The following is a 16,952-nucleotide window of genomic DNA, read 5'->3' on the forward strand; positions in this document are numbered from 1 at the left end:
GTCAATTGTCCTAAGAGGAAATTGAGACAGCTGATTTATACAACAAACTATCCTTCGCCCCTAGAAGTTTTCCTGATTCTGTTTTCACATTTGAAAAAAAAAAAGCTGGGCACACACGGTGGCTCACACCTGTAATCCCAGCACTTTGGGAGGCCAAGACGGGCAGATCACAAGATCAAGAGATGGAGATCATCCTTGCCAACATGGTGAAACCCAGACTGTACTAAAAATACAAAAATTAGCCAGCTGTGATGGCACGCACCTATAGTCCCAGCTACTCAGGAAGCTAAGGCAGGAGAATCCCTTGAACCCAGGAGGCAGAGGTTGCAGTGAGCTGAGATTGCAGCCTGATGACAGTGCAAGATTTCGCCTAAAAAAAAAAAAAAAAAAAAAACTGGCCAGGCATGGTGGCTCGCGCCTGTAGTCCCAGCACTTGGGAGGCCGAGGAGGGCAGATCACCTGAGGTCAGGAATTTGGGACCAGCCTGGCCAACATAGTGAAACCTGGTCTCTACTAAAAATACAAAAATTAGCTGGGTGTGGTGGCGGGTACCTGTAATCCCAGCTACTCAGTAAGCTGAGGCAGGAAAATCACTTGAGCCTGAGAGGCAGTAATGAGCAGAGATTGCACCACTGCATTCCAGCCTGGGTGACAGAGCTAGAGTCTGTCTCAAGGAAAAAAAAAGAAAAAAGAAAAAAAACAAGAAAAACTGGCTGGGTGTAGTGGCTCACACCTGTAATCCCAGTACTTTGGGAGGCCAAGGTGGGTGGCTCATTTGAGGTCAGTAGTTGGAGACCAGGCTGGCCAACGTGTAAAACCCTGTCTCTACTAAAAATATAAAAATCAGCCAGGTGTGGTGGCAGTTGAGTGTAATCTCAGCTACTCGGGAAGCTGAGTTCCAGTGAGCCAAGATCACACCATTGCACTCCAGTTGGATGACAAGAGTGAAACTCCATCTCAAAACAAACAAAAAAACCCAAAAAGCTATTAATTTCAATTTCTTCAGCTAGCCACCAAGGTTAAAATCTACATAAGCCTGCTAATTAGACAAAGATAAGTTAAGTTGGTAAGTACATGGAAGTTCATTATTTTACTCTATTTCCTATGTTTATTAAAACCCACAAACATAATCTCATTTACCATTAGGGCTCAGACTTTTAAATTTACTGTGTATTAATATTTGAATATCACAAGTAGCTGGGCATGGTGGTGCATGCCTGTAATACCAGCTACTCGGGAGGCTGAGGCAGGAGAATCGCCTGAACCTGGGAGGCGGAGGTTGTGGTGAACTGAGATCATGCCATTAAACTCTAGCCTGGGCAACAAGAGCGAAACTCTGTCTCAAAAAAACAAAAAGATAATTAGGTTGAAAAGAACAATCTTTTACATAAGGATGGTAAGAAAAAGTCAAAGAACCAACCCCACAAAAAGGAACTAAGAGCCAAGCAATTTCAGGGATAAATGTTCTTTCAAAACCAGAACCGGGGGTGGGATAGAGGAAAAACAAAAAACAGAACTGGAAAATCCCTACAATACTAAATGTTCCAAATTCTTTTACTATACATGAAGTGGTTTAAAAAAATTAGTGAAGACAGACTGTGATATGTTAAAATGCTCAGAGGGAAATTATTAGCCTAACACCCATGTTATAAAAGAAGGCCCCAAATCAATATTCCTACTGTAAGAATCTAAAAATCTAAGAACAAGGCCTCTAAGACTACAAGCTGCTCTCCCAAGCCTCAGTGAGAGCGGAGCTGCCACAGGGCCTATAAAGAGCCACCACATGGAGCTGACCCTCTCTGAGCCCCATCTTTGAGACCATGGTGTTTTCCACCAGGGGTATCTCTCCTCCTTTCTTCCCTCCCAGGTCTAATGATCAAAGAAATGAAAAAGCCTGGAGAGTTTCAGGCTCTGGGCACTTTCTCTGCAAAGCCAATCCGGAATCTGGCCAACTACCTAGCATGTTCCATTCCTATGCATGCTACAAAAGTCAACCTCCACAGCACCAAGAGCCCTGGCCACAGCTTGCTGGCACTGGTATAGACGTGTGGACCTTTCTAACCATAGAATCCAAAAAGAGCAAATGCTTAACAGAAACTGATACAATCACCACTTGAGAATAGTGGTCTTCCCACCTCATAGTAGTTCAAGAAATATCTTCTGTTCTCATAAAGGTCCGCTTTCTTATTTCCCTCCATTTTTCTATGTAAAACAGCCTGAGGAAGGCAGCTTGTTCAAATGGCTAAGTTTTTTTCTTTTTTTCTTTTTCACCTCCCTCCTACTACTGCCTGGTTAAGCTAGTTATAAACAAGAATTTAAAATAAATGAGGAGTATTCTGGGAATATGAAAAAGTAGAACCATCAGAAATGTATGTAACATCAGTGAACTATACACTTAAAAACGATTATAATAGGCCAGGCGCGGTGGCTCACCTCTGTAATCCCAGCACTTTAGAAGGCCCGAGGCGGGTGGATCACCTGAGGTCAGGGGTTTGACACCAGCCTGGCCAACATGGTGAACCCCCCTCTCTACTACGAATACAAAAAATTAGCCGGGCATGATGGTAGACACCTATAATCCGAGCTACTTAAGAGGCTAAGGCAGGAGAATCGCTTGAACCTAGGAGGCAGAGGTTGCAGTAAGCCGAGATCACGCCATTGCACTCCAGCCTGGGCAACAAGAGTGAAACTCCGTCTCAAAACAAACAAACAAACGATTATGATAGTAAAATTTATGTAATGTATATTTTACCATGATACAAAATTGTTGAAAAGAGACCAGGAGCAGTAAAACACGCCTGTAATCCCAGCATAGAGAGGCCAAGGCAGGAGAATCACTTGAGGCCAGGAGTTTGAGATCAGCTTGGCCAACATGGTAAAACCCTGTCTCTACTAAAAATACAAAAATTAGCCAGGCATGGTGGTGGGCACCTGTAATCACAGCTACTTGGGAGGCTGAGGAAGGAGAATCGGTTGAACCCGAGAGGTGGAGGTTGCAGTGAGCCGAATCATGCCACAGCAATCCAACCTGGGCGACACAGCAAGACCCTGTCTCAAAAGAATAAAAAAAAGAGCTGGGCGCGGTGGCTCACACCTGTAATCCTAGCACTTTGGGAGGCTGAGGTGGGTGGATGACCTGAGGTCAGGAGTTCAAGACCAGCCTGGCCATCATGGTGAAACCCCATCTTTAAAAAAAAAAAAAAATTTATTTTTTAAAAATTAAAAAAAAAAATGAAAAGATCAGAGCAATTTTGAAGACACGACAGGAGACTAAATATGAATCTTGATATTAATAAATCATCTTAAGATGGCAGAACATGCTGAAGAACATATAGAAGTGTGTGACCCAAGGCTGGGCGAGGTGGTTCATGCCTGTAATCCCAGCATTTGGGAGGCCGGGGTGGGTGGATCACTTGAGGTCTTCGAGACCAGCCTGGCCAACAGGGTGAAACCCTGTCTCTACTAAAAATACAAAAATTAGCTGGGTGTGGTGGCACATGCTTGTAATCCCAGCTACTAGGGAGGCTGGGGCAGGAGAACTGCTTGAGCCCGGGAGACAGAAGTTGCAATTAGCCAAGATCATGCCACCTCACTCCAGCCTGGGCGACCGAGTGAGACTCCATCTCAAAATAAATAAATAAATAAATAAATAAAACAAAAACAGAAACGTGTGACCCAGTGGACCAAGGAAAACTAAATTTGTATTCTGATTTTGGCACATATCTTGGAAACATTAAGTTTTTATTTTTGTTTTTGTTTTTGAGACAGAGTCTCACTTTGTCACCCAGGCTGGAGTACAATGGTACCATCTCGGCTCACTGCAATCTCCCCTCCTGGGTTCAAGTGATTCTCGTGCCTCAGTCTCCAAAGTAGCTGGGATTACAGGCATGCACCATTACACCCTGCTATTTAGAAGTGTTAAGTTCTGCTACTTTTTTTTTTTTTTTTTCTGTCAAGACGGAGTTTCACTCTTGTTGTCCAGGTAGGACTATAATGGTGCAATCTCGGCTCACTGTAACCTCCACCTCCAGAGTTCAGGAGATTCTCCTGCCTCAGCCTCCCAAATAGCTGGGATTACAGGCAGGCACCACCACACCTAGCTAAGTTTTGCATTTTTAGTAGAGACGGGGTTTCACCATGTTGGTCAGACTGGTCTCAAACTCCTGACCTCAGGTAATCCACCCACGCTGGCCTCCCAAAGTGCCTGGATTACAGGCGTGAGCCACCGGGACCAGCCAAGTTCTGCTACTTATCTTAATGACAGCAACATACGCTATCAGGAGAAACTCACCGTAACTGCTTAACTCTGACTATTTAATAACAAGTAAATTTTAAAATATATTCCAGACAAATCCTTTTCTACTTACACCTGCAATTTTTTCTGCTTTACAACTTTAAATTCTTACCCTCTTCCCACTACAACTGTTTCTTCTTGGTAGACAAAATTAGTGAACATAGGAATCAATTTTATATACTTTGCCAAAAATATCTGCACTGAATGTACATATTTAACCTTTCATCTAATTATTTAAACTCAGGTCCTCTTCTTAGGCTATCATCATCATATGTATATGTCTATGTATATGCATGCATGTACAGCTGTCCCCTTTCTCTGTGGTTCAGTATCCACAGTCAAATATGGTCCAAAAAAGAAAATCCCAGAAATAAACAACTCAAGTTTTACATGGCACACTGTCCTGAGCAGTGTGATGAAATCTCACATTGTCCTAATCCATCCCACCTAGGACATAAATCGTCCTTTTATCAAGTATACTCAAGCTGTATACATTACCCACCCATTAGTTGCTTAGTAGCAGTCTCAGTTATCAGATCCATCACCTCAGTATCACAGTACTTGTGTTCATTTTACTTAATAATGATTCCAAAGCACAAAAGTAGTGATGCCGGCAATTCATTTATGCCAAAGAGAAACTACAAAATGTATCTTTTTTTTTTTGGAGACGGAGTTTCACTCTTATCCCCTAGGCTGAAGTGCGATGGTGCAACCTCAGCTCACTGCAACCTCCACCTCCCAGGTGTTCAAGCAATCCTCCTGCCTCAGCCTCCCAAGTAACTGGGATTACAGGCACGCACTGTAAACCAGCTAAGCAAAATGCATCTTTTAAATGAAAAGGTAAAAGTTCTAGCTTGAAGAAAAAAGTCATATGCTGAAGCTGCTAAGATTTATGGTAAGAATGAATCTTCTGTGAAACTGTGAAGCGGAAAAATGCATGCTAGTTGTGCATCTCAAACTGCAAAAGTTATGGCCACAATGCATGTTAATTGCTAAGACAGAAAAGGCAATAAATCTGTAGGTTGAAGATATGAACAGAGACATGCTGTACTGAGACAATCAGGTGCAGTACTAAACGCAGTTCCAGGCATCCACTGGGGTTCTTGGAATGTACCCCTATGGATAAAGGAGGATTACTTTATGTATGTACATACGTGTATATGGATGTCAAGTATGTGGAAGACAGCACAAAATGTCTTCACATTTTCTATATACAGTTGTCCTTAGGTATATGTGGGGGTGACTGGTTCCAGGACTGCCCACGTATACCCAAATCCACATATACTCAAGTCCTTCAGTCGGCTCTGTGGAATCCATGTATACAAAAAGTCAGCCCTCCACATATGCAGTTTTGTATCCCACAAATATTTTATTTTCAATGTGTATTTGGTTAAAAAAATCCATGTATAAGTGGACTCACACAGTTCAAATCTATATTGTTCAAGGATCAACCGCAACTGCAAAAGTTGTTAGCTGCCTGGAATCACATTAAATCAGTGAATGAATTTTGAGCACTATCTATTCACTACTGGATCTTTTTTTTTTTAAGAGATGGAGTTTCATTCTCGTCACCCAGGCTGGAGCGCAATGGCTCTATCTCAGCTCACTGCAACCTCTGCAGAACACAGACAGAAACTGTCTAAACCAACTTTGTTAATGCTCTGGAAAACAATCAAAGGTTTAGAGCAACCAAGCAAATAATCAAGAAAAAGCAATGCTCCTGGCATTCAAGGAAATACTGTGAAAACAGTAGCCAAACAAATTGAAAGAACAGAGACATCAGTGATCATATAAAACAAGAACAGTCTTTGCAAAACGTTTGGAAACTTTCAAAGCAAAGAGACTACCATGATATCAATAATTTAAAAAATAAACAACAGCAAAATAAAAATCTGCTTTTCACTACTCCTACACTGTAACAGGAAAATGCCAAGCTTTCAAGAAAAAGAAAAAAATCACAAAGCATACAAAGAAATAGGAAAATGTGGCCAGGCACTATGGCTCACACCTGTAATCCCAGCACTTTGGGAGTCCGAAGCAGGCAGATCACGAGGTCAGGGGTTCGAGACCACTCTGGCCAACATGATGAAACTCCATCTCTACTAAAAATACAAAAAGAAAAAAAAAATTAGCCAGGCGTGGTGGCGTATGCCTGTAATCCCAGCTACTTAGGAGGCTAAGACAGGAGGATTTTTTTTTTTTTAATTTTAAATTTCCTGGCAACTTTCATTTAAGAGACAGGAGAATTACTTGAACCCGGGAGGTGTGGGAGGTTGCAATGAGGCAAGATTGTGCCACTGCACTTCAGCCTGGGCAACAGAGCAAGACTCTGTCTTGGGGAAAAAAATAAGAACTAGGAAAATGTGGTACACTTAAAGGATCGAAGGAAACTGACAAAAAGTGTCCCCAAAGAAGTCCAGATGTTAGACGTACTACACAAAGACTTTAAAATAACTATCTTAAATATGCTCAAAGAACTAAAGGAGGCTAGGCGAAGTGGCTCAAGCCTGTAATCTCAGCACTCTGGATGCCCAAGTGGGGGCTGATCACTTCCAGCCTAGCCAACATGGTGAAACCCCGTCTCTACCAAAAATACAAAAATTTGCCAGGCATGGTGGCACACACTTATAGTCCCAACTACCCGGGAGATGGAGGCAGGAGAATCACTTGAACCTGGGAGGTCGTAGCAAGCCGAGATGTCAACACCGCATTTCAACCTGGGTGACAGAGCAAGACTCTGCCTCATTAAAAAAAAAAAGCAAGCAACTTCCAAGAACTCTAAGGTAAACTGATGAGACCTACACAGAGATACAGAATCAAACTTTCAAAAGACAAAGAGAGAATCTTTGAAGCAGCAAGATAGAAGCAACTTGTACAAGGGATTCATAATAAGATAATCAGCCAATTTCTCATCAGAAATCTTGGAGGCCAGAAGGCAGCAAGATATTACCTAAAGTGCTGAAAGAAAAAAAAAGTTAACTGAGAATTCTACATTCTACAAAACTGTCCTTCAAAACTCAGAAAGAAATTAAGATATTCCCAGAAAAACAAAAGTGGAGGGAATTCATTACCACTAGACCTCCCTATAAGAAACGCTAAAGAGAGTACTTCAGGTTGAAACGAAAAGATCTAGACAGTAAAGAAAAGCCAAATGAAGATATAAAGATAGCTAGAAAAGATAAATACACTGCCAATTTAAAATCCAAGAGTACTGTAATTTTGATTTGTAACTTCACTTTTCACTTTCTACAGACTTTAAAAGACAAATGCATTAAAATTATTATAAATATATAATTTGTGATATCGATAACATAAAGAGGGGACAGAGCAATATAGAAGTAGAGTTTTTGTATGCAACTAGAGTTAGGTTAATATGAATTCAGTAACTTCAGATGTTATATGTAATCCCCAGGTAACCACAAGGAAAAATATACACAAAAGGAAATGAGAAGGAATCAAAACACATCACTACAAAAAAAAAAAATCAAGTAACACAAAAGAGAGCAGTAATGGAGAAAATGTGGAACAAAAAAGCTATAAAACATAAAAATAGTGAAATGGTGAAAATCTTCCCTCATCAGTAATTACTTTAAATGTAAATAAATCTCCTTAGGCAGAGATTGGCAAAGTAGATTAAAAGGAAATAATCCAACTATAAATTGTCTGGAGGAGATTCCCTATAGGCCATGCAAGGTGGCTCACGCTTATAATCCCAGGCAGATCTCTTAAGCTCAGGAATTCAAGACCAGCCTGGGCAACATAGTGAAACCCTGTCTCTACCAAAACGACAAAAAATTAGCCAGGCATGGTGCTGCACGTCTGTGGTCCCAGCCACTCAGGAGGCTGAGGTGGTAGGATGCCTTGAACCCAGGACGTGGAGGTTGCAGTGAGCTGAGATTGCACCACTACATTCCGGCCTGGGTGAAAGTGTGAGACTCTGTCTCAAAAAAAAAAGACTCACTTTAGAGCTAAAGACACAAATATACTGAAAGCAAAATGATGGAAAAAGATATTCTATGCAAATACTAAGCAAAAGAGAAGAGTAAGGTTGGCTATCAGACAAAATAGAATTTGAACTGAAAACTGTTATAAAAATCAAAAAGTACATTAAATAAGGCCAGGTGGCTCAAGCCTGTAATCCTAGCACTTTGGGAGGCCCGAAGCGGGTGGATTGTTTGAGCTCAAGAGTTCAAGACCAGTCTGGGCAACGTGGTGAAACCCCGTCTCTGCAAAAAATGTAAGTATTAGCCAGGTTTGGTGGCTTGCACCTGTAGTCCCAGCTACTTGGGGGGCAGAGGCAAGAGGATTGCTTGAGCCTAGGAGGCAGAGGTTGCAGTGAGCCAAGATCAAGCAACTGCACTCAACCCTAGGTGAAAAAATGAAACCCTGTCTCAAGAAAAAAAAAAAAAGGCATTAAATGATGATAAAAGGGTCAATTATTATAAACACCAGAGCCCCAAAATACGTGAAGCAAACACTGATAACGGAAGTGAGAAAGAGATTTGTATGATAATAGTTGGAGACCTCAATATCCTACCTTCAGTAATGGATAGGACAACCAGATACAGCATCAATCAGGAAACTGAGGCATTGAACAGTGCTACAAACTAACTGGACCTAACAGACACACACAGAATATTCTAGTCTCTGACAGCAGAGCATACACTGCTCTCAAGTGCACATGGAACATTCTCCAAAACAGACCACACCTTAGGCCACAAAACAAGTCTTAATAATTTTTTTAAAATCAGAGACAACGTCTCTCTGTTTCCCAGGCTGGAGTACAGTGGTGCAATTAGCTCATTGCAGCATCCTCCTGGGCTGAAGTAATCCCTCTTACCTCAAACTCCCAAGAAGCTTGAACTAAAGGTGCATACCACCACACCCAGATAATTTTAAAAATTTTTTTGTAGAGACAAGGTCTCGCTATGTTGCCCTGGGTAATTTCAAACTCCTGGGCTCAGCAATCCTACTGCTTCAGCCTCTCAAAGCACTAAGGTTACAGATATAAGCCACCATGCCTGGCCCATAAATTTTAAAAGACTGCACGCATGGTGGCTGATTATCTTTACCAATCACAATGCAATAAAAGTAGAAATCATGGCCTGGGCACGGTGGCTCATGCCTGTCTTTTTAAGACTTTGTCTCAAAAAAATTAAGTAGAAATCAGTAACAGAGGAAATAACTGGAAAATCCAAAATATGTGGAAATTAAACAATAGACTCTTGTATTACTCCGTTTTCACTCGCTGTAAAGAACTATTTCAGGCCGAGCACCGTGGCTCACCCTGTAATTTCAGCACTTTGGGAGGCCCAGGTGGGCTGATTGCTTGAGGCCAGGCGTTTGAGACCAGCTGGCCAATGTTGTAAAACCCTGTCTCCACTAAAAATACAAAAATTAGCCAGGCATGGTGGTGCGTGCCTGTAATTATAGCTACTCAGGAGCCTGAGGCAGGAGAATCGCTTAAACCCAGGAGGTGGAGGTTGCAGTGAGCCAAGATCGCGCCACTGCACTCCAGCCTGGTGACAGAGCAAGACTCCATCTCAAAAAAAAAAAAAAAGAACTACCTAAGACTGGCTAGTTTATGAAGAAAAGAGGCTTAATTTACTTCTGCATGGCTGGGGAAGTTTCAAAAAACTTACAATCATGGCTGAAGGCAAAGGGGAAGAAAGCACGTCTTATCATTTTAGAGCAGGAAGGAGCAGGGAGAGGATGTGCCACACTTTCAAATCATCAGATCTTGTGAGAACTCACTATCATGAGAACAGCATGGAGGAAATCCGTCCCCATGGTTCACTCACCTCCCACCACGGCCCTCCCTGGACACATGGGGATTACAACTCGAGATGAAATCTGGGTGGGGACACAGAGCCAAACAATACCAACTCTTTTTTTTTTTTTTTTTTTGAGCTGGAGTCTTACTTGTTCGCCAGGCTGAACTGCAATGTCCTGATCTCAGCTCACTGCAACCTCCCCCTCCCAGGTTCAAGCAATTCTCCTGCCTCAGCCTCCCAAGTAGCTGGGATTACAGGCCCAGCTAATTTTTGTATTATTATTAGTTTCACCATGTTCACCAAGCTGGTCTTGAACTCCTGACCTCAGGTGATCCACTTACCTCAGCCTCCCAGTGCTGGGATTACAGGCGTGAGCCACCACGCCTGGTCAACGATACCAACTCTTAAGCAATTTATTGAGTCAAAGTCATAAACGGAAATTAGAAAATATCCTGAGACAAATGAAAATGAACACACAACATACTAAAGCTTATGTAGCAAAAGCAGTACTAGGGAAATATTTAGCTGTAAACACCAAACACCTCCATTAAAAAAGATAAAATAGGTCCAGGTGCAGTGGCTCACACCTGTAATCCCAGCACTTTGAGAGGCCAAGGCGGGTGGATTACTTGAAGTCAGGAGTACGAGACCAGCCTGGCCAACATGGTGAAAGCCCATCTCTTTAGACAATACAAAAATTAGCCGGGCACGTGTAATCCTAGCTGCTTGGGAGGCTGAGGGAGGAGGATCGCTTTAGCCCAGGAGGTGGAGGTTGTAGTGAGTCAAGACTGTGCCACTACACTGCAGCCTAGAAGACAGAGCAAAACTCTGTCTCAGAAGAAGAGGAGGAGGAAGGAGGAAAGAGGAAGAAGGAGGAAGAGGGGGAGGAAGAAAGAAGAAAGAAAAAGAAGAATAGGCCAGGCATGGTGGCTCACACTTGTAATCCCAGCAGTTTAGGAGGCCAAGGAGGGTGGATCACCTGAGGTCAGGAGTTCAAGACCAGCCTGGCCAACATGATGAAACCCTGTCTCTACTGAAAATACAAAATAGGCATGGTGACACGTGCACCTGCAGTCTCAGCTACTCTGAAGGCTGAGGCAGGAGAATCACTTGAACCCAGGAGCTGGATGGAAGTCGCAGTGAGCCAAGATTGCGCCACTCCACTCTAACCTGGGTGACAAAGTGAAACTCCGTCTCAAAAAAAAAAAGGAAAGAAACATCTAATGAATAAGCTAACCTCATGCTTATGGAACTAGAAAAACAGCAAGCTAAGCCCAAAACTAGTAGAAGAAGTAATAAAGATTGGAGTTGAGATAAATAAAACACAGAAGAGAAAAACAAAAGAAAGAAAAGGCCATGACAGATTTTTAAGTGCGTGAACTTTATTAATTTATTTATTTAGGGACAAGGTCTCACTCTGTCACCCAGGCTGGGTGCATTGGCATGATCACAGCTCAAGGTAGCCTTGACCTCCAGGGCTCAAGAAATCCTCCCAGCTCAGCCTCCCAAGTAGCTGGGACTATAAGCCCACATCACAACACCAGCTATTTTTTTTATTTTTAGTAGAGGGGTTTCACCATGTTGCCCAGGCTGGTCTCAAACACCTGAGTTCAAGTGATCTGCCCACCTAGGCCTCCCAAAGTGCTGGGATTACAGATGTGAGCCACCATGCCCAGTTGTGCTTGAACTCTTAGTGCATTCCCAAGCCACACACAGATCTATGGACAAAGGACGGTAACTTACTGTCTCAAAGTGTTTAAGCATCACCTTTGACCAATCACCAGCTGACTGCTAAAAAATTATTGACATGGGGTGACCCCTAGGAAACAGGGCTTTGAAATTCTTTTTAACTGAAAAAAATACAAAAAAAACTTTGGAGATAAATCTTTAATTTTCAAAAACTGCAAGGAAACCAATATTCCACAGATTTGATCCAGGCAAGTTACTAAACAAATAGAACAATCCAGCCAGGCGTGGTGGCTCATGCCTGTAATCCTAGCACTTTGGGAGGCCAAGGCAGTCAGATCACTTAAGGTCAAGAGTTCATGACTAGCCTGGCCAACATGGTGAAACTCTGTCTCTACTAAAAATACAAAAATTAGCCAGGCATTCTTGCAGCAATTATTCCCTATGGTACCAAAAAAAAAAAAAAATTAGCCAGGCGTAGTGGTGTGCCCCTGTAATCCCAGCTACTCGGGAGGTTGAGGCAGGAGAATCATTTTAACTCAGGAGGCAGAGGTTGCAGTTGCAGTGAGCTAAGATTGTGCCACTGCACTCCAGCCTAGGCAACATAGTGAGATTCTGTCTCACTGTAAACAAAAAAAAGAACAATCCCCAATTGGAAGAGGCAGAGGGTGCAAATCTAAAGTTGCTCTCTGTATTGTACAAAAAATCTGATTTTCGACAAAAAACTGCAAGACATGCAAAGCAACAAAGCAGCATGGCCAATACACAGGGGAACAAAACAGCCAATGGAAACTGTCTATGAAGGGGGCCAAATGTTGGACTTCGCAAAGACTTTGAAGCAGTTATCATAACACATTTTTAAAAGCAGAGAAAACCAGCCGGGCACAGTGGCTCAAGCCTGTAATCCCAGCACGTTAGGAGGCCAAGGTGGGTGGATCGATCATATGAGGCTAGGAGTTCTAGACCAGCCTGGACAACATGGTGAAACCTCGACTCTAAAATATTAGCTGGGCATGGTGGTGGGCACCTGTAGTTCCAACTATGCAGGAAGGTGAGGCAGGAGACAAAAAACTCCATCTCAAAAAAAAAAAAATTTAAAATTAGCTGGGCATGGTAGCTGGGCACAGTGATGTGCACTTATAGTCCCAGCTACACGGAGGTTTTAGGCAGGAGGATCACTTAAGCCCCGGAGGTCAAGGCTGCAGTGAGGCATGTCTGTACCACTGCTCTTCAGCCTGGGTGACAGACTGAGACTCTGTCTCCGAAAAAAAGAGAGAGAAATACACAAAAGGACTCTATACATGTTTTTCACTTTTCTTCTCCTAGCTTCTTTAAAAGAGGTAAGATTGTATAAAGCAATAGTTATAACACTGCACTGTTGAGATTACAACATAGACATAATGTGAGACAATAACAACATAAAGGGAAGAGGGAATGGAGCCATATTAACAGAACAAAGCTTCTACGTTTTAATGGAATTCAACTAGTATTCAAATAAATTGTGATAAATTAAGATGCATACTGTAATCCCTAGAGCAATTATTTTTTAAAAAAACTCAATAAATAGTACAAAAAAGCCAGAAAACTCAATGAAAGTATTTAAATGGTACACTAGAAAATACTCTATTTTGACTAGGCACAGTGGCTCACATCTGTAATCCCAGCACTTTGGGAGGCTGAGGCAGGAAGAGTGCTTGAAGCCAGGAGTTTGAGAACAGCCCTGGCAATATTGTGAGACCCTATCTCTACAAAAGGATAAAAAAAATTAGCCAACTAAATGTTGTTAATAAGATTAACAGGTGACTTCTCACCTGTTAAAGAATGTGAGTGCAGGTTTGTAGTCTCAGCTACCAGGGAAGCTGAGGCAGGAGAATCACTTGAACCCAGGAGTTCAAGGTTGCAGTGAGCTATGATCATACCACTGCATTCCAATCCAGCCTGAGTGACAGAGTGAGGCCTTTTCTCAAATAAAGTGGGGGGGGGAAAGAGAAAATAATCTATTTAATAAATATCACCAAGCACGGTGACCATGTGCATAATCTCAGCATTTTGGCAGGCCAAGGTAGGTGGATTGCTTGAGCCCGGGAGTTTGAGACAAGCCTGGGCAACATGATTAAACCCTGTCTCTACAAAAAAAAAAAAATACAAAAATTAGCCAGATGTGTTGTTGTATACTTGCAGTCCCAGGTACTGGGGAGGCTGAGGTGAGAGGATCACCAAGCCTGGGGAGGTCAAGGCTACAGTGAGCCATGATCACACCACTGCACTCCAGCCTGAGTGCAAGAGTAAAACCCTGTCTCAAAAATTTTTTTAAAAACCAACAAATAAACAAATATCAACCATAGGCTGATAACTCCCCAATCTGTCCCCAGCCTAGACCTCTCTGAAATTCAAGTGCACTTTTGACATCTACACTTAGATATTCAATGGTTATCTTAAATTTAACATGTCCATCAGAAACTCTTCAACTTGTTCCCACAGCCTGCTCTATTTATACAGTCTTTCCCAACACTGTAACTGACAACATCCTTTCAGCTGCTCAAGCCAAAAACGCTGGAGTCATCCTTGAGTCTTCTCTCTCACACCCCTACATTCAATCCCATCAGTGAATGCTGTTGCCTCTACCTCTATCTCCAGAAAGACTTCTTACCACCGCCACTACTATTCCCCTAGTCAATGCTACATACACTCATCTCTCACCGGGGTAATGACAAGAGTCTTCTGATTAGTCTCCCAGCTTCTGCTCAAGAAGCAGCCAGCTTGATCCTTTTTAAAAACATTAGTCACATCACTTTTCCTCTACTCAAAACCCTCTAATGGCTCCCATTACACTTTGTGAAAAAGCCCAAGTTTTCAACTGGCCTTCTAGTTATTCTTCAAGTTATTCCTTCTAGTTATTGCTCAGGCATGCTTCCAGCCCTAAGCATTCGTATTAGCTGTTCACTCTGCTTAAAAAGCTCTTCCCATGGATATCCACATGGCTCACTCTCATTTCAAGTAAAGTCTTTGTTCAAATGTCACTTTCTAAGGTCTTCACTGACTACCTTATTTAAAATTTCTTTCCCACCCCCACCCTCAATTCTTTTTTCCCACAATACTTAGCAACTTCTAATATAATATGCAATTATGGTTTTCAAGTTTCTTGTCTCTCTCTACCACGAAAATACATGCTACATGAGAAGAGGGATTTTGTTTATTACTCTTATCTCTCGGACCTAGGACACAGTAATAAGCACTCAATACATATTTATGAAACTAAAATAAACAAATACAAATAAACAAAAAGAAAAGCGAAACTGACTTTAATTTTCTTCTGAAATCTCTATGGTATTTTTTAAATCTTTCAGCACATATAAAAATAAAATTAGAAGACATGCAAAAGTTGAAACTATTTCTTACCAAAGTCCATTCTATCTTTTTGGTTTCTCTGAAGCAAACCCAAAAGGAGATTAGCCAAATAAGGTGATGTTTCTCTTGGAATACTGGGAGAAAGAAAAAAAAACAACCACCTGAGTGGTAAGTTCATATATATAAATGACGTTAACTTTTGCCTTCCACATAAAAACTAAAACATATATGTGGTTTCACAAATACCAACACATTTATACCAAGAAGACCATGTAAGACTCATCTAAAAAAAAAAAAAAGCACTAAACAACTATCTTTTAGAAACAGCATCAAATTGAGAAGATTCCTGTATTGTGTTTATTGTTGTTCAAGTATCCGCAGGAATAAAGCATCTCAAAAGCCCAATGTTGAGTTTTAGCATAACCTCAATCTTGCACTAATAGTTGCTATAGTGTTCTCTATTACAAAATAGCCACTTCGCTTTCTGTCTGGAAAAGGGCAGCACTTAAATACAAGTGAGAACTAATACAACTTTGTAACATCCAGTATGAAAACAAGCAATAGGAAAATGAGTTAAGTAATAGGAGTACACAATTCAAAGAGTAAGAATTACAAAAAAAATATTAAACAGGCTGAGCGCAGCATCTCACGTCTGTAATCCCAGAACTTTAGGAGGCTAAGGTGGGTGGATCACTTGAGGTCAGGAGTTTAAAACCAGCATGGACAACATGGTGAAACTCTGTCTCTACTAAAAATACAAAAATTAGCCAGGCGTGGTGATGTCTGCCTGTAATCCCAGCTACTTGGGAGGCTGAGGCAGGAGAATGGCTTGAACCCGGGAGGCAGAGGTTGCAGTGAGCAAAGATCGTGACACTGCACTCCAGCCTGGGTGACAGAACAAGACTCTGTCTCAAAAAAAAAAGCGGCCAGGCACAGTGGTTCACGCCTATAATCCCAACACTTTGGGAGGCTGAGGCAGGCAGATCACGCGATCAAGAGATCAAGACCATCCTGGCCAACATGGCGAAACCCCGTCTTTACTAAAAATACAAAAATTAGCTGGGCATGGTGGTATATGCCTGTAGTCCCAGCTACTTGGGAGGCTGAGGTAGGAGAATCACTTGAACCCGGGAGGTGGAGGTCGCTGTGAGCCAAGATCTCGCCACTGCACTCCAGCCTGGGCAACAAAGCATGAAACTCTGTCTCAAAAAAAAAAAAAAAAGATATTGAACAAATACAAAGGAGCCAAGCCAAACTCACTAATGAAGAGAAGAATGCAAATTAAATTAATAGCTAACTGGTCCTCATGCATTTGTAAGGCATCAAATCTTCTAACATTCCGTGTTGGTAAAAATGAGGGGAAAGGAACAGTCTTCTATCTTGCTGTATTCACTGGGATAGCCTATCTGGAAAGCATCTCTTTTGGTCTGACAATTCCATTTCTAGGAGTCCATCCTAATAAAATGCACACATACACAAAGGTATTCACACACACACACACACACACACACACACACACACACACATTCACTAGAGCCTGTTTATAGTAACCAAAAAATGAAAACAAGGACCTAATTAAATAAAATAACATACATCTATCGGACTCTCTGTGGCATTTAAAAGCATACAGTGGGTCAGGTATGGTGGCTCATGCTTGTAATCCCAACACTTTAGGAGACTGAGGCAGGAGGAGCACTTGAGGTCAGGAGTTCAAGACCAGCCCAGCCAACATGGTGAAACCCCATCTCTACTAAAAAAAAAAAAAAGAAATACAAACATTAGCTGGGCACGGTGGCAGGCACATGTAGTCCCAGCTATTAGGGAGGCTGAGGCAGGAGAATGGCTTAAAT

At 41.9% G+C, this 16,952-nt stretch overlaps 1 protein-coding gene across 2 annotated transcripts in view; it reads right to left on the minus strand.

Annotated features, from left to right (window-relative positions):
- ULK2 (unc-51 like autophagy activating kinase 2) overlaps positions 1-16,952 on the minus strand; it is a 109,482-nt gene that overhangs the window by 64,069 nt on the left and 28,461 nt on the right. For both annotated transcript variants that reach the window (XM_064378260.1, XM_064378259.1), the window contains exon 10: positions 15,154-15,236. In XM_064378260.1, coding sequence (XP_064234330.1) covers positions 15,154-15,236 — 83 coding nt within the window. The remainder of the gene's footprint in view (positions 1-15,153; positions 15,237-16,952) is intronic.

This window comes from Aotus nancymaae, unplaced genomic scaffold (assembly GCF_030222135.1).
Source record: "Aotus nancymaae isolate 86718 unplaced genomic scaffold, 86718_ANA_hifiasm-v0.15.2.pri h1tg000018l, whole genome shotgun sequence".
NCBI classification, from domain to species: domain Eukaryota; kingdom Metazoa; phylum Chordata; class Mammalia; order Primates; family Aotidae; genus Aotus; species Aotus nancymaae.